Source organism: Scatophagus argus, chromosome 5, assembly GCF_020382885.2.
Source record: "Scatophagus argus isolate fScaArg1 chromosome 5, fScaArg1.pri, whole genome shotgun sequence".
Lineage (NCBI taxonomy): Eukaryota > Metazoa > Chordata > Actinopteri > Scatophagidae > Scatophagus > Scatophagus argus.
Window position 1 is genome coordinate 1,041,060 of NC_058497.1, and position 18,239 is coordinate 1,059,298.

The following is an 18,239-nucleotide window of genomic DNA, read 5'->3' on the forward strand; positions in this document are numbered from 1 at the left end:
GGATCGTAGATTGACTAAATCGAGAGCTTCACCTTTCTCACCTCTCTCCTCTCCATGACATACCGGTACAGCGTCTGCATCACAGCACACCCCACGTTCCTGGAGAACCCCCCACAGGAGGCCCTCCAAGTCCACATAACACATGTGGACTGGTTGTGCAAACTTCCAGGACCCCTCCAGCACCCTTGCGAGGCTGCAGAGTTGATCCAGTGTTCCATGAGTGGGATGAAAACCGAATTGTTCCTCTTGGATCCAAATTTGAACTAAGGCATGTACTCTCCTTTCCAGCACCCTGGTGTAGACTGTCCCAGGGAAGCTGATGAGTGTGATCTCTCAATACTTGTAACACACCCCCTGGTCCCCCTTTTTCCCTCCCCGGTTTGCCACTCCAAGGGCACCGTCCCCAGTGACCACGTAATGTTGCAGTGGCATGTCAGCCATGACAGCCCCGCAACATCCAGGGCCTTGAGGTACTCAGGACAGATCTCATCCAACCCTTGGGCACCGCCACTGCGGAGTTGTTTAATTGCCTCAGTGACTTCCGCCCCAGTGATGGGAGAGCCATTCCCAAACACACCCACTCTGTTTCTGCTAAGGAATGTGTGTTGGTGGAAATTAAGATCTTTAGTTGAAGTGCTAGAAGTGAAGGCAACCAGCCATCACCTCTGTTCAATGATGGATGTTCTATTTGGACATAGATGGCCTCTTTAACACCTTTCTAAAAGCTTTGATCTTCTTTGTCCAAAATGTGAACATTAGCGTCCTCAAAGGTGTATCCCTTATCCTTTGAGATCCAGCTATATAGCCAAGTCTTTCCCTGATGAGCTGATTCTCCTGTGCTGTACCAAGCTTCTGTGGAGTGGTTGTTTGGTTTCCCCAAGTAAAAGTCTGAGCACTCCTCACCTTATTTTATCGCATATACCACGTTGTGTAGTTTGTCTGTATGTGTTTTGTCTTTAGGATGGACCACTTTTTGTCTGAGGGTATTGCAGGGTTTGAAGTGTGTTGAGATGTTGTGCTTTGAGAAAATCCTTCTGAGTTTCTCTGACAACCCCACCGCGCAGGGAATGACAACATTTTTCCGTCTATTCTGTTCATCAGTGGTTGAATTTTGGTGTTGTTTTCTGTGTTTCCTAGTTGATTTGACAAAAGCCCAGTTTGGATAGCCACACATTTTTAATGTTTCCCTGATGTGTGTGCGTTCCATCTCTCTTCCCTCTTCCTTGGAAGGAACACTCTCAACCTGATGACTCCAAGTTTGTGTTCCAATGGGTGGTGGGAGTCCAAAAGTAGGTGCTGATCTATGTTCGTGGATTTCTGATAGACCTCAGTGTTCAAGTTTGCATCATCCTCAATGAGCACCATACAGTCCAGGAATGGTCATTTATTTCCCTTAGGATCTTCCTCTACTTCTTGGGTTTTGAGTTTGACCCAGATGTCATGCACATACATAAATCAGTGGCTAGGTTTTGTTGCTCTGAAGGAACACAGTGCTTTGCTTTTAAATTCCTCCATGGATTCCTGCGTCCAGGATGCAGCCGAAGCTCTGACTTAGGTGGGAGGCGAATACCATTCTGACTGGGTCCTCATCCAGTTCCCAGCAGACCCTCACAGTTTGTTTAGGTCTGCCAGGTCTATCCGGCCTCACCACCAGGTGGTGATCAGTTGAAAGCTCTGCTCCTCTCTTCACCTGGGTGTCCAGAACATATAGCCACAGATCCACTGATACAACTACAAAGTCGATCATTGACCTGCGCCCTAGGATGTCCTGGTGCCAAGTTATTTACAAACTGTGACTAGCACAGAAGTCCAATAACTGAACACCACTCGGGTTCAGATCAGGCAGGCCGTTCCCGCCAGTCACACCCCTCCAGGTCACAGTGTTGTTGTCCATGTCAGTGTTGAAGTCCCCTATTAGAACAATGGAATCCCCAGTGGAGGCATCTTCCAACACCCGTTCCAGGGACTCCAAAAGGGTTGGGTACTCTGAACTGTCATTTGCAGCATAAGCACAAACAACAGTCAAGACCCGTTCCCTGATCTGAAGACATAGGAAAGAAACCCTTTCGTTCACTGGGGTAAACCCCAACATACAGGCAGAGAGCTGTGGAAAAGATAAAAGAAGAGTCCAACCTCTCTCAAGGAGACTGGTTCCAGAGCCCAAGCTGTATGTAGCCGTGAACCCTACTATATCTAGCCGGTATCTCTCAAGCTCTTGCACAAGCTCAGGCTCCTTCCCTATCAGTGAGCCAAGGTCCCCACCTTTGTCTGCCACCCAGTTCACACTGCACTGGACCCCTTTGACTCCTCCTGCAGGTGGTGGACTCCCCGGAGGACAGACCCACATCCCTGCTTCAGGCTTGGCCTGGCTGGTCTCCATGGCTGAAGGCCCGGCCACCAGGTACTTGCTGATGGGCCTCTTTCCCAGGCCTGGCTCCAGGACAGGGCCCCTGTAACCCTCCAGGCAGGGTACACTTCTCCTTGGTTTTGTGCCTGGAACCGCACTTTGTCTCACCCTTCCCTCAGGAACAGTTTGTCTTGAAAGACCCTACCGGGGGCAAACAGCCCCCAACAACATAGCTCCTGGGATCATTAGGGCACTCAATCCCCTCCACCACAATAAGGTGGCAGTTCATGGAGGAGAATTTTCAATTGTTAGAAACAGAAATACCGCTTCAATCTTTCCTCATAATAAGTCAAAGAGTGCAAAGAAAGACAGCTGCGTAAATCATCTCCCTTTACCATAGGTAAAAAAACTTAGCACTTTTCTTGTTACTTTAATACTACATTTAAACTGCATCCGACTACTATAACAAAGAAAGTTTTTTGTTGTTGTTGTTTTTTATAGGTTTTCAACCAAGTCCTGGCTGTCCCAGACATGTCAAGTGTGTCGCAAGAGCATGATGTTTGGTGTCAAGTGCAAGCACTGCAGGTAGGAGGATAAATAAATATGATCCCCCCAACTCTTTTTATTGATACATGCTATGGTCTCATTAAGGTATGTCATATTCTTCTGTTTACAGATTAAAGTGCCACAACAAATGTACCAAAGATGCTCCCTCATGTCGCATATCATTTCCCACATGTAAGCAACACTAAACATTCATTGTATGGGTTGAAAAGCTTATACAGTGGTTAGATACCTGAAGCATGTCTTTAGACTGATCATACAGTAAGTACAGTAAGATGCCAATGTAGTTATGGTGACTTGTTGACAACCTAGATTAGTCTACAGGCAAAGGAACAGGTTTGGTTTTGAAATGGTTTAAACAAATGCAGCTGTCACTGCTATATACGCTTATGACAATCTGAACATTTTGCTTAGTTTTGTGAGCCTGATCAGTCAAAAGTCTTTGTGCAGTTGTTGGCCAGCAACATCTTATTGCTGTGTTTTTTTGTTATTAAAGAGTCTTCTACCTCGTTTTATGTTCAGTTTTAATACACTCAGAACTATTCCTGTCACACATCACTCAAAAACCATAGCATGCGCTAGATGTTTTTTTTAACAACGTATTGCATTTATTAAATCAGGGACAGCACGGAGCTGATAGGTAATTGAAGAAAAGAAGATAAAAGACATGAAACTAGGCCCCCCACCCCCAGAATGCGACTAAATGTTTCAGTTATCTTTCTATCCATGATCAAGAGAGACCAATCAATGAACTGCTTTTGTTAAAGCTGCAATCCAGTAGAAACCTGGGGTTTGGACCCTGACTGTTGTCTGCCATTTTACTGTCTTTTTTGAAGTGGCGAAGTTGTGGTTTCAGGTTTTTAATCATAGAATTCAGATTAAGTTGCCTCAACTGATGATCATTTATATGCCCTACTTTTTAGTGTAAAATTCTCATAGTTTCTGTGCTGAGATGTATTGGTAAGGTTGTAGTAACCCACAATGTTTGAAAAAGACAGTACTGAAGCCTGATAATAGCATAATATACACTTTTGAATGTATTTGTGCATAACACATCTAGTTCCCCCAACACTGACAATGGAAGTGCATTAGAAATATCTAGTAGGAATATTACAACCAGAAAAACCTCTTTCAAAGTATGAACAAGGACCTGTCTGTTGTTTTTAGAAGGGATAGACTGATTATTGGGGGGGGGCATTATTTTTCAGATTCTGATTATCAGTGGGGTTTTTTTTTTTGGGTCTGATTGCATTAAACATTAATTAATTAAAAATGCACTACTCTGACTCCGTAGAATTCTCTCTCTGATTTGACTTGTAAGTAAATAATAGCCCATCAACACTGAATAATCTGAATTTGTAAAGTAACTATTTACTAAAATAAACATAGGGGAGTAAAAAATACAATATTTTCCTGCAAAATGTAGTGAAATGATAAAAAAAAAAAAGAAATATTCAAGTAAAGTATGTCATAGTTGTATTTAATTGCAGTACTTGAGTCATTTCATCAGTGGTTACTCTGGCCATTGGTTGAACTGGTTATTTTAATTTGTACTGTAAATTTATAGCAGTTCCAAAGATTTGCTATTGTCTGCTTGGTCACTAATAATCATTATCAATACTGGCCCTGAAAACAGTACCTCTAGTTTTAAATGAAGCCTGAAAAAACAGTTTTTGTCTGTTTGGTCTAATCTGACTTGCAGTGCCAAGAATGCGAAGAGCAGAATCAGTGCCATCAGATATCAATAATCGGATTGATCACACAGCAGAGATCCCACTGCAGTTTGGTACCTTACCAAAGGCAATAACCAAAAGGGTAAGTATAGGTTCCTTAGCTTTTCTTTAAAGTTGCTCGAATACTCTATCTATCTGTATCTGTAAGTGCCTGTGTGTGCACACGTGTGTGTCAGCAGGATCACACCCCCAATTTAAACCAGCTGGACTCCAGCAGTAACCCATCATCAGCGACCTCCTCCACACCTTCCTCTCCAGCACATTTCCAGCAGAGTAACCCCCCTAGTGTCAGTGCGACCCCCCCACTCAACCCATCACCACAGGGCTCTCGGGACAACTGTTTCCCCTTCCCAGGTCAACACCATGTCACTGGTATCACTCACATACACAAGAATTGTCAAATGTACAGCCGTAAACAAATTTCCAACAGCACAGGTTCTTCAGCAGTATGTTTAGGATGAGACAACCAACAGAAATTATGTTGTGAAAATACCATAATTGTATTGGGTTAAACTGTAAGATGCTTCTAATATTTCATCTATACTAATCAATATGTAAATGGTTTGGACAAAATATTAGAAACACCTGTGAGTTTAGTAATGTGCTGTTTAGCAGCAGCGCAAACTTGAAACTCCAAAGTGACCATAAAGTTGGATCAACACCTCTCTAAAATGGCATAACCTTCATGGGGGCAGAATTCACTAGAGGGTTGTTGGATAAGATTGAATCACTAATAACTGTGTATATTTTGGCAGGAAAATGTTCAAAATGTTGCTTGTCAGAGGTGTCCATGTTCATATACATGGATTCTGAAAGCGGGATTCTATTATAACTAGAATTATAGGAAATATGTGATCTAGTGTTTTTGGAGTTGACTCTTACTACTAAACTAAAAGTCTCCGACAATGAAACTAGTTTCAAAAAGTGAAATAATTGTAGCTAACCAGCAGTTATTCTCAAGCTGGTGATAAAATCATTTTCCTCCAAGTTCCATACAGCAGCTGACATTTACAGTAAGAGCTTACAGAGAGTGTTTGAGTTCACTTATGATTCTCTTCTTCTCTTTCCTGCCATACCACACCTGACCCTCACGGTGCAGGTAAATCCATAGGGGTCTATCATGATAGTTTAAGAGACATAGAGCATTTAGCATCCTCTCTTCAAAATTGAAAATGGAACGTGTAAAGTATTTAAAGCATGTTTGAATGTTGAGATTTATTCTTGTAGTAGTGCAATATTATGAAATTGTGTTTTCCAACAGATGTTCCTGCTTCCACGTGTACTGCTGTTCAACACTGTGGCAGCTACCATGAGCCTGGGTAAGAGACAGCAACGTACCAAGTACCATATTGGCTGTTCTTAGCTTGTCACAAAATTGTGTCAGCTGATAAATAATAGGAAATGTCAAGACGTGTTTGAGGTAATTTAGAAACAGTGTCAGCATTACATAGTCTGCTCACCAGAGAACACTGTCAAGTTTATTTGCATATCTGAGTCACACATCTACACATAGGATGCTTATCGTTATGTTAGTTTATATTATGTGTCGATTTTAAAAATCTAATATCAGCTAATAAATCCTTCTCATATTTTTGAAGTCTTAGATATACATAGACACATACATAAATTTAGCCAGTTACTGATTTTTGTAGTTTTTCTCTCAGAGTGTCGCAGGTGGCGCTCACTCACACACAGCTAACAGCAGAGGACCAAGGAGGGGTGAGTACTGGCAGTTGCATTCAGTGAGTTACATCACCAAAAAGAAGAAGTGAGAAACAGTATGACTTTCTTTCACAAGAATGTGTTCATGTGGTTTTTCAGAATTTCTCTGTATGTGTTGCTGTATTGCTTTTTTTTTTTATTACTGACGTTTTCATCAGTGGATGATAAAAGAAGTCATCATTGGGGAGTAACTAAATTTAGAACAGCCAAAATTACATTCTTTATAGACATGAAGAGATAATTATAAGATAAGATAATCCTTTATTAGTCCCATTACTGGGAAATTACAGTGTTACAGCAGCAAACAGGATATAGAGGGTGCAAAGCATGCAAAAATAAGGGAAGGATGTGCATTCAAAAGAATAAATACACAGGAAACAAGTACCTGCAGCTGTACACAGTACAGAAAAGAAAAAGTCTATTCACATTAGAGTCCCTCAAGTTATGATTAGCGGATGGATTGATTATTGTGCCGACTTGTTTCAGGAACAGAACATTATGCATAAAAAGCATATATTACTGCATTTAAAAAAAAATTAAACAAACTAATTCTGGGGGTTGAGTCAGAATTCTGAATTCCTCTGTATATGTGGAAAGTCCCATGAGTCCCATGAGCCCATGCTGCTACTATGCACCAGTGTACAATTGTATGACCTTTAAATAATGCTTTTTAGCTTGAATTGTAGTTTCCTCGTGCTTACATTGTTGTCACATTGCTTTTGTTAATGCACTTCTCAGTAGTGCTTTGAACTGAACTTTGATTGTCTAAACACAATTATTAATTCACCAATTGTACATTAACTTAAGGTCAGTTCTCTTATTCTGCCCTTTGTTTCAGGAGGAGGAGGTAGATGAAGAGAATCCAAAAGAGGATGAGGAGAGAAGTGGCCAGTGCAGCAGAAAAAAAAGCACAGAGGAACGTGATGAGGATGGGCTGGAGGATTTGCCTTCATCCCTATGTCGTCGTGGCGGCATTGGCCGTTGGAGGGACCCCATCTCTCGTAAGGTCAGCCAAACCAGCGTGTACCTGCAGGAGTGGGACATTCCATATGAGCAGCTGCAGCTGGGAGAGCTTATTGGCAAGGTGAAGACAAACAGACACGCTACATGTTGGTATAAAAACATAAAATATCAACACAAATGACGCACTTGACTCAGACATTGTGACTGTCCAGGGTCGGTGGGGGAAGGTGCATAAGGGCCGCTGGCACGGTGAAGTGGCTATTCGCCTGCTGGAGATCGACGGCAACAACCAGGATCACCTGAAGCTCTTTAAGAAGGAGGTGATGAACTACAGGCAGACCAGACATGAGAATGTTGTTTTGTTCATGGGCGCTTGTATGGCTCCTCCCCACCTCGCCATTATCACCAGGTACTGCTGCATGGCTCATCAACTAAAATCCAAACTAATTCTGCAGTTTATGTTCTGATATTGATTTGCGAATTCATGTTCACTACTGTATGTATTTTCTTTGCAGTTTCTGTAAAGGTTTGACTCTGTACTCTGTTGTAAGAGAAAGAGGTCACATGCTTGACATCAATAAAACCAGACAGATTGCTCAGGAGATTGTTAAGGTGAGCAACCTTCAGGCTTTGTCGAATGGGCAAAACTAAAAATAAGCATTTTGATCACGATCATTAGTATGATGCTTTCTGATAATCTGTGAAATGTAAGATCACATAGCAAATTGATGTTTATCAAAGACGCACTTGTAAGACATGCCCAGTATTTTAGTTTAAAACATTCAAAAAAATGAACTCACTGTACTAACAGAATGTGAAGGAAGAACATTGTTGATTTTATGTCACATTTATTCAGATGGATAGGCCCCCATCTGGGTAGTTTCAGCTGGTAGATGTATATCACTAAAGGTTTCCTAAGTTTCACAAGCTCTCTTAGCATTTAGTTTAATAAGTAAACAAAACAAACCCATGAAATGTCAAGAAAGGAAATATTCATACATCTGTTTTCCTTAGTAAAGTATAAAATACAACTGTACTTCTTCTAATGAATTCAAATTTCTGTCTTTAGACTTAACTAAGATTATCTTAACTGCCTTATTGACTCATTGTACAACACACTTTCTTCAAGCAAAACAAAACTAAACTCAACAAAACTTTGCTTGTCTGATTTGGTCAAAATGCAGTATATTCTCAATTCACATAGTAGGAGTGAAAAGATTCCTGCTCTACACACTGTTTTTACCCAATGCTGCTGTACAACTCTCTCTCATAGTCATAGTCCTCTTTGAGCACCTGTAAATCACCTCTGTACTGCATCCACTGTCATCAGACAGGCCCTGCTGGTCTCAGTGCCTGTGGAGCCCGGTTGATCATGGTGAAACCTCCCACCACTAGGGCCTTCTAGCTTTACAAATTGCCCCTTTACAGCCTGATATTATCAGATCATTTTAGTTTGTCAGAGATACACTATATGGCATATGTATGCCAGCAATGACAAACAATATGTTGGCTGAGTCACAAGGAATTGAAGCAAAGAAATACCAAAGATATACAGGAAGATATTTAGACTCAAAGAAGAAAGGAGGAGAGCTTCTGAATGCAGCGTTGGAAAAGATATGAATATGTGCAGTCTTTTTTGTTCAATAAATCAATTTCCTTTACAGGGAATGGGTTATCTGCATGCCAAAGGTATCATTCACAAGGATCTGAAGTCAAAGAATGTGTTCTATGATGCAAACAGAGTGGTCATTACAGACTTTGGTCTGTTTGGGATGTCTGGAGTGGTACAAGAAGGCAGGTAGGCATACAATAAATGGTACTCTAACAAATGGATCTCTCTGGTAATCCATGGTTGTTTTCTTCATTAGTGCTGTATGTGTGTGTCTGTGTGTTTTCAGAAGAAACAATGTGTTGCGGATACCTCAGGGATGGATCTACTACCTGGCTCCAGAAATTGTTAAAAAAATGAGCCCAGAGGTTGATGAGGATCAGCTGCCTTTCTCCAAAGCTGCTGATGTTTATGCATTTGGGTAATGATTAATGTGATTACACTTAAACAGACTGCTTAGGCCAGTCAGCAAGCGCTCAGTTTAGACTAAATGGTATGTTAAAGCAGGGTGAGGTTTCCAACTTTTGATTGTATAAAGGGTAACAGGAGCTCAGGAATGTGTGCCGACTATTTTGAAATTATGATTGCAGTTTGTTTTTATTATTCATTTAATTATTTGTATTTGGTGATGAAGAATTCTCTCTCTGCTGATGAAGTAGTACACCAGTTGTTTTTGTGTCACAAGTTCAATTCAATTCAATTCAATTTTATTTAAAGTGCCAATTCATAACACAGTTATGAAGACACTTTGCAGGTGTGTAAACAACAACAAGAAAAAAACAACAAAAAAAGAAGAGAATCAGAGAGAAACAGGTCCCAGGGCAAAACGAGGAAAAACTTCCTTTTAACAGGCAGAAACCTCGAGCAGAACCAGACTCAGTGTAGACGGCCTTCTGCTGTGACCGCAGGGAGGGAGAGGGCGGAGAGGAGAGACAGGGAGACGGAGAGAGACAGGAGAGGGGGGAGAGGAGAGACAGGGAGATGGAGAGAGACAGGAGAGGGGGAGATAGAGAGAAAAAGAAGAGAGAGAGAGACACAGGGAGGATAGAGAGAACAGTGCAGAGCAGGAGCAGCAGGATCCAGGCAGGGCCATGGAGAGGGTTCTGGATCCAGCAGCACTATCAGTGCATTAGGCAGGGCCATAGAGGGCTCAGGATCCAGCAATGTACTCCGGAAGTGCTGAGAAAAGATGAAGCACAAGAGTGTTAAGTTAATCTCTCAAATACATTCAAACATGTTCTTTTAGCGCTTACTGTACAGATATTTTGAAAACATCATGTCCGTGTCCATTTCTGTGGACCATTTTGCTTCAGTTCGCTTGACATGGACAGAGAGGGAATGTAAAAGACTCTTTGTAAATAATGTGAAATAACAAGTGGATTTCTCTGTGAGCATAGTTTTCCTGATCCCACTGTTGTGTTGTGTAATTTTCAGCACAATCTGGTATGAGCTGCAGGTTGGAGGCTGGCCAATCACCAACCACCCTGTGGAAGCTAAAATCTGGCTAGTGGGAAGCAGTGAGGGCATTAAAAAGGAGCTGGCAGGTGCCAACCTGGGAAAGGAGATCACGGTGAGTCTGTTACAGAGATCTTAGAAGAACATGACTGACATGAGATCAGAACACTCACTGCTATGTTGAAGCCAGAAATCCTAATTAGTTCAGAGGGAGTCTGGGTATAGCTGAGATAGGAACACAAGAGTGGCCAAGTGTGGTAGGCTGAAATACTGTAACTGTAAAACAAGAAAATGAGCCTGAAAGATGCCCAGGGTACTTTCTTATGTAATTTGTTGCTAATTATTATATTAAATTATTTACAGTGGTGTGAAAAAGTGTTTGCCACCTTCGTGATTTCTTATTTTTTTTGTATGTTTGTCACACGTAAATGTTTCAAATCATCAAACAAATTTCAGTATTAGACAAAGATAACACAAGTAAACACAAATTTGTTTCTAAAAAAAAAAAAAATCCAAACCTACATGGCCCTGTGTGAAAAGTGATTGCCCCCATTTCTAAAGCTTTGGAACTCCAACAAACCACAGTGAGAGCTGTTATCCACAAATGGCCGAAACCAGAAAAGACCAAAATTACCCCAAGAGCGCAACGACGACTCAGCCAAAAGGTCACAAAAGACCCCAGAACAGCATCCAAAGAACTGCAAACCTGACTTGCTTCAATTAAGGTCAGTGTTCATGACTCCACAATAAGAAAAAGAGTGGGCAACAATGGCCTACATGGCAGAGTTCCAAGACGAAAACACCGCTGAGCAAAAGGAACATAAAGACTCGTCTCAGTTTTGCCAGGAAACGTCTTGATGATCCCCAAGACTTTTGGGAAAATACTCTGTGGACTGATGAGACAAAAGTTGACGTAAAAGTAACACAGCATTTCAGAAAAGGAACATCATACCAACAGTCAAATATGGTGGTGGTAGAGTGATGGTCTGGGGCTGTTTTTCTGCTTCGGGACCTGGAAGACTGTGGTAAATGGAACTGTGAATTCTGCTGTCTACCAAAACATCCTGAAGGAGAATGTCAGGCCGTCTGTTCGTGATCTCAAGCTGAAGCGCACTTGGGTTCTGCAGCAAGACAATGATCCAAAACACACTAGCAAGTCCACCTCTGAATGACTTAAGAAAAACGAAATGAATACTTTGGAGTGGCCTAGTTTAAGTCCTGACCTGAATCCCATTCAGATGCTGCGGCATGACCTTAAAAAGGGGGTTCTTGCTCGAAAACCCTCAAATCTGGCTGAATTACAACAATTCTGCACAGATGAGTGGGTCAAAATTCCTCCACAGCACTGTAAAAGACTCAATGCCAGTTATCGCAAACACTTGATTGCACTTGTTGCTCCTAGGGGTGGCCTAACCAGTCATTAGGTTTAGGGGGCAATCACTTTTTCACACAGGGCCATGTAGGTTTGGATTTTTGTCCCCGTTAATAATAAACACCTTCATTTAGAAACTGCATTTTGTGTTTACTTGTGTTATCTTTGTCTAATATTTAAATTTGTTTGATGATCTGAAACATTTAAGTGTGACAAACATACAAAACCATTAGAAATCACGAACGGGGCAAACACTTTTTGACACACCATTTCATATTCATTCATTATTTGACACTAACACCACATATGTTGAATTGCATGCTTGTATGTAGACAAATTTGAGTTTTTTTCATGTCCAGCTGACTTGCTGTGCTCTAAAGTAAGAGAGTAAATTCTGATAACAACCACTAGGAATTAATTAATTGAACGTTTACTGAAGAAAGCTAACTTAAATGCATAATATACAGAGAAAGAAGGAGAAAATCTGTGCCTGTATTTTCTTATTTTCTCATTATTTTGTTGTGCCGTGGACATTTCTGGGGATCTATTTTTCTGTTTGCTTAACCACTGTCTTTATTTTCCATTTTCAATTATCAGAGTGTACTATAATAAATTCATAATGTTTCAAAACTAAATTCATAAATGCACATATTCTTTTCCGATACACTATATCAACAGTCATAAAACACAAGTGAGGCTTAGAATGAATTATAAGTTCAGTTATAAGCTACGTAAGCTTATGGATGCTCTTGTCTAGTTTTAACTAGAGGTTGACTGATGGGGCTTGTGATACAATATGACTACTTGTACACACCTTAGTAATCAACTGTGCTAAGGACTCATAGTATGACATGAGAGTCCATGCACTATGACAAGTATGTGTTAAGTAAAGCCCCCATATGAATGTATGAATAAATGAATGCCCCCATAACACACTCATCATACAAAGTTTTATCGGTTTATTATTTACATCAAAGTCATAGCTGATAACTGCTGGTGATGCGGACAGTTGCAGTTAAATTATAAACTTTCAGAGAAATCACAACAGAATCCTGCAGTATGTAATAACCCCCCCCGTGTCCATCCCAACAGGAGATCCTGTCTGCCTGCTGGTCTTCGGAAGCAGACAACAGACTGACTTTTACCCAGCTGGCAGGCATGCTGGAGAGACTCCCCAAACTGAACCGCAGACTCTCCCATCCTGGACACTTCTGGAAAACGCCTGAGTATGTATCATAGAAAGAGAAGGTCCTGGGTGAACCTGCCTACAGCATCATTCGCACCACCAAAGTGGTGATTTTATTTAGTTGATAAGATTCTGACAAGCTCTCATTTTCATGTCCTGTAAACAGAATGAGATGAAGCAAAATGGAACAAGACAATATCAGTCAAATTGAAAATGTTGTAAATAGGATTTTGTACAGGAATGTGAATACTATGAAACTGTCCTGCTGAGTATCAACTAAACTACATTACCTTGTCTAATGTGACTATTGTTTTTTACTTTGAGGAGAGATCTCACCTTTTGCTATACCTAAGATTGTGTTTGTTGCTCCCTCCATGCTTCCTTCATCTTTCCTCCCAGACACTTGAGCAGTGTTGCTCACTGTCAGCAGTAAGGTTCTCTCATGTGTTTCACCTCTTCTTCTCTCTCCTCTCTCTGTGATTGGCTCTCCTCTTGGTGCCAACTGATCCACCTCTGCCCGTCCCTGCTGTGTCTGATCTCCATGGTCATTCTGACTTCTGTCTATGCATCTGTTTCATTTGTTTTCCAACACTCCTTATTTCACTCTGTTCTTCTTCTGGTGAAGGTCACGGGATCATCATCACTGCTATTAGGGCTCACATGCACACTGTGTATACATGTGCATGTTCATATTTGATATATATCTGGTGATTTTGCTCACATTGTGATCAAAAGTGAAGCTATGTAGAGCTTGGGGACAAAAATGATGTCCTGTGTGTGTGTATGTGTGTGTGTGTGTGTAGGATTTAGAATACTTTTGAAGGGCCTCAAAGACGCACAAGAGGAGAGCTACGTGACAGTTGGATACAGCAAAGGCAGGCTACTTTTCGGTACTATTTCGAAATAGAATAGAGTGACACACAACTATTGCAGATAAAGTCATCTGTGCTAACTGACACCCATAGTGAAGCACAAGTGCTGCGTCGGCTAGTGCTGTTTGCTCATGTGACCCTTGTCTTGCACTTTGCTGTAATCCAATATTGCAAAGGCAGGCCATAAAAGCTTGGAAGCATAATAATTCACAATCTAAGGGAAAAAAGACAACAAAGGGTCTATACTATAGTTTTAATATGCACAAATGAGAAATGTGTCGTATACCTAACAGTCAGTCTTTCATGGAATGGCCAATATACACAGTTTCCCCTACGATGCAGCTGCCAGAGACCATAGATGTGTACAGTTAGATACTACATTGGCTTTCTGCTGTTCATTGGATCAATACGTCTATGCCGCTGCCACATCGGTGAGGTCTGTGGAGGCAGGAGATTTATCCACAATCAAAATGATCACAACTGTGCTGAACTTTAACCAATTTTCAAAATTTGGTTTGTCACAAATGCCAAACAATAGAGCTGAATGGAGATTTTCACACCAACATGCTTTCCAGTGTATCTTTACGTGTAGATGCTGTAGTATACTCTTTCTTTCTTACTGCATGTAAAATGACTGCTATGATGTCGTTTTGTTTAGAATTTAAAATTTACATTTTAAGGCTCACATTATGTTCAACAAATATAAACATACAGTGCATCAGCAGGGTTGGGTATAGTTGCAGTGTATAGTTGCACTGATAAACAAATCTTAATGTTTTGTGCTAGTGGAAATAAATGAATAATAGAATTAGCTCTAATCTCATAAATGTATATTGGTAATGATTAATAAATATTGTATTGAGCATCTTATTGATTTATTATTTTATTTAAAATAACAACATAAGCTATCTTAATTTAGTATCAGATCAGTCACTTAACTTTATGGTAGTTTAAAGAAAAGTGTTAGCTATTGAGATATAAAACTACAACTTCTAACCTTTGAAATGTTTTTCCTTATTGCTTTGATTTGGCATTTCTTTCACTGGAACATCCAAAAGTAGTAAACAAAAAAAAACTCTCATTGTCAGCTATTTGAACAGTCAGAACCCAGGAGCAAGATGGTGGAAGCAGAGACGTATCTCACAAATCTTAATGTAACTTGTAGTGTATATGGCCATGGCTAGAAACAATAAATTCTAGCCGGTGTGTGCGCGTGTGTGTGTGTGTGTACCGGGTTTGACAGTGAGTGGTTTATTGGCAGTTATTTGTCCTCTACCTTTATGCACCAGGTCTAATTCTGCTGGAGTAGCGTGCATCTCTGAAGCATGAAATTTACTTGTTTAGAAATATTGTCTTTACTAATCTGCAATGGCCGTGGCTGAGCTTGAGATGAGCCAGAGCTCAGGCGCTCTGTATATTCCGAACGGAGGTGTTAAAAATCAATCAGTCAATCAGCAGATAAAAAGTCCAGTCAAAGTCCAGTCAGTCAACGACTCTGTTAGCAAGCCTGCAATCTAAAAACAGGGAAATGGATACAGCTTTCTTTTGTTAAGCTGTGCCAAATGGTTCCTCTCACTTTCTAACCACTGGCTGTTGTAGCTCTTTATGAATGTAAGTCTTTATTTGTATCTGTAGGTGAGTGGACAGATTGCCCTGTCACTGTTTCATAGCTGGAAGGCTGCTAGTTACAAGTGTTACTCAGCTCTGACTACTAATTCTTATAAAATAACATTTGCCATCACAAGGGGTTGGTTCACATACCGGTACATTGCAAAACCTGTTCATACAATGCATGCCATTTACCTTTAATGTTATCTGTCTCTGCAAATTTGTTTCACTGTTTGAGGTTTATGTCTTAAGAGTTCTGGCTCCAAAACAATGTTGTTAAATGGAATTTTAAAGAGGAACATCTCTTTGCTGAAACACAAACAATTCACAGAGCTGTCACCATGGCTGTAGAATCTAGGATCGAAAACTGTAATGATCAGGGTTGTGAGCACCAAAAAGATTATGCCATTCCTCTTCATTGTATTGTCTCAGGGCAACACAATGGCCTGGTGATTAGTTGCCTCACAGCAAGAGGGTTATGGGTTTGACTCTGGGTCTGGGTCCTTCTATTCTATTTTCTCCGGGACTCCGGCTTCCTCCCGCAGTCCTAAAAAAATGCATATTAGGTTGATTGGCTATGCTACATTGCCCATACATTGCGTGATTGTCTGTCTTTGTGTGTTGGCCCTGCGATTGACTGGCGACTGGTCCAGAGTGACTATGGGCTGACTATAGGCTCCAGCCCCCTGCGACCCTGATGGATAAGTGGTGTAGAGAATGGATGGATGGATGAATGGATGTGTTTTTGAGACAAACTTGGACAAAGAAAAAACAGTATCTGCACGGAGAGATAGCACAAGAGGTAATGAGAAAATCTGTGTTATTGTAATTTGGGTGAACAGACATTTGTATAGTGCATACCCCTAGAATTCAATACTTAAATTTGCATTCCATGGTATGAACAAAATTGAAAATTGGTTCCTAACCTCCGACCAATGCCTTATGCTGCACTGCAAAAGTACTTGACATGACGCTTGAAAAGCGTCTGTGGGGTTGGGCTTTGGCTGTGTGTTTTAACAGATAGACAGAACTGTCACATGACATCCTGTTTGAATCAGTCTTACTTCTGGCAGAAGGAATAATGAGCTGAGGACAATACAGGAAACAACAGTTCCATTAAAGTATAAAGAAGCTTGTGGTACTGCCACAGATATGTATCTTGTGTGTATGTGTGTGCACTCTCTCACCACAATACGCTATTGTGCTGCTGCTGCTGTGTGTGTGTTGTATTGTATTCCTTGGGCAAGAGTACAGTATATGTTCATTGAATGTAATGAGTTTCCTCAGCACAGTGGGACAACAATGGATATGCATATATGTATATACAGTGCTGGAGGTGTAGTTGATATTCAGTGTTTGTGTTTATTCAAAGGTTTTCAAGCATTTTAGTCATATTTATGTGTAGATTTTAGACACTGTAAACTTTTGTTGGTGAATTGTTTTGTTTTTTGGTTTGTTTGTTTGTTTTTGAGTGTAGAGTGGTTAATATTTTTGTACAGAATGTGTTGATATTTTGTAAACTTCAGGTGTGAACAAATGAAGACATTAAAACTGGTCTGCAGTGGTCTCACAGTGCTTTTTTTTCCAAGTATCTTTGTAAAGGACATGGAAGATGTGCAATGCAAACAGTATTGGTTTAAAACAGTATTCATCATATTTGTTTTTTTTAATAATCCAAAAGATAGAAAGGAAATAAAAGAAAAAAAAGAACACCAAAACAGATGCACATGAAACCGAGACTTTGGAGTACTTTTTAGAATGTTAGTCTTTTTCAGTTTCTTACAAATGTGATATCTTGGAGACATGAAGATGCTTTAGGGGGTCTCTATGATCTGCAGTCCACAAATTTAAGCTATTAAGGTTGCAACTGTGATGGCATTTTCCCTGCTGTTAGTAATTTTAATGTGTTCCCCTTGGATCCCAAGTATTCCTGGTGTAGGGCTGGACTGCATATCTAATTCAGATTATTAAATGTATATATTTTTTTCAAATAGAATTAAACCAGGCCATTAAACAACAACAATAACAACAACAAAAACAATAACAGTAATTTTGATTTTTCTTAATTGAAAAATATAAGCAAAGACCCATTGTTGTCCAGCACAGGACTACTAAAGGGGACATTTTGTTACGATTGTGGCCGGATATTCGGCTGTTCTTTCCTTTGTTGTTTTTTTTGTTATTTTCCTTCAGGCACGCTGGGGACAGCTGTGCCGGCAGGACGGGGAGTTGGAGCTGAGTGAAATCACCTGTGTCATTTAGCCCACCTGTTTCCTGTTCACCGCTCCGTACTTAAGGACCTGGTCCGCATCCACTCTCCACCAGTTCTTCAGCTTATCCACGTGGTAGTACAATGGCAATCTTAGAAAACCTTTTTGAAAGTCTCTTTCGTCTTCTGATCTTCTTTTTTCCTTTCAGATCGCCAGCTCCAGTTCCCCTGTCCAGCTTGTTATTTTGTTCTTTGGCTATGAATAAATCTCTAAGCGAGAACCCGCATTTGGATCTGTCCTCTATTCAGCTATAGCTTGTAACACATTTAAGAGGAGACAGAAATGTTCCAGGATAGCTGTATTCAATTTGCATAAGCATTTAAAAGAGGATCAGCTGACGGAGATGTTGGTTGGCGCTTTGCCTTTTTCACTTCGACAGGAGGCTGCTCTGCACTGGCATCATGTGGAATGTTGAGTTTAAAGTAATACTGAACCATTGTGTTTTACCTTCAGCAGTATGGATTCCATTAAAGTTGGTTATCTATTCAGTGCTAACCTGATGTAACTGTCACATATCACCTAGAATTTATGAGCGCTT

The 18,239-nt window shown here is 40.6% G+C and overlaps 1 protein-coding gene across 5 annotated transcripts in view; it reads left to right on the forward strand.

The window, feature by feature from the left end:
* LOC124058664 (kinase suppressor of Ras 1-like) overlaps nucleotides 1–16,998 on the forward strand; it is a 58,214-nt gene extending 41,216 nt beyond the window's left edge. For 4 of the 5 annotated variants that reach the window (XM_046388088.1, XM_046388090.1, XM_046388093.1 and 1 more), the window contains 13 exons: nucleotides 2,849–2,932; nucleotides 3,024–3,085; nucleotides 4,614–4,726; nucleotides 4,821–4,998; nucleotides 5,906–5,963; nucleotides 6,309–6,363; nucleotides 7,205–7,450; nucleotides 7,542–7,738; nucleotides 7,845–7,941; nucleotides 8,994–9,127; nucleotides 9,228–9,359; nucleotides 10,373–10,508; nucleotides 12,858–16,998. In XM_046388088.1, coding sequence (XP_046244044.1) covers nucleotides 2,849–2,932; nucleotides 3,024–3,085; nucleotides 4,614–4,726; nucleotides 4,821–4,998; nucleotides 5,906–5,963; nucleotides 6,309–6,363; nucleotides 7,205–7,450; nucleotides 7,542–7,738; nucleotides 7,845–7,941; nucleotides 8,994–9,127; nucleotides 9,228–9,359; nucleotides 10,373–10,508; nucleotides 12,858–13,004 — 1,639 coding nt within the window. In that variant the 3' untranslated portion in view covers nucleotides 13,005–16,998. The remainder of the gene's footprint in view (nucleotides 1–2,848; nucleotides 2,933–3,023; nucleotides 3,086–4,613; nucleotides 4,727–4,820; nucleotides 4,999–5,905; nucleotides 5,964–6,308; nucleotides 6,364–7,204; nucleotides 7,451–7,541; nucleotides 7,739–7,844; nucleotides 7,942–8,993; nucleotides 9,128–9,227; nucleotides 9,360–10,372; nucleotides 10,509–12,857) is intronic. The other variant, XM_046388089.1, reaches the window with a different exon arrangement.
* Nucleotides 16,999–18,239: the final 1,241 nt, after the last annotated feature.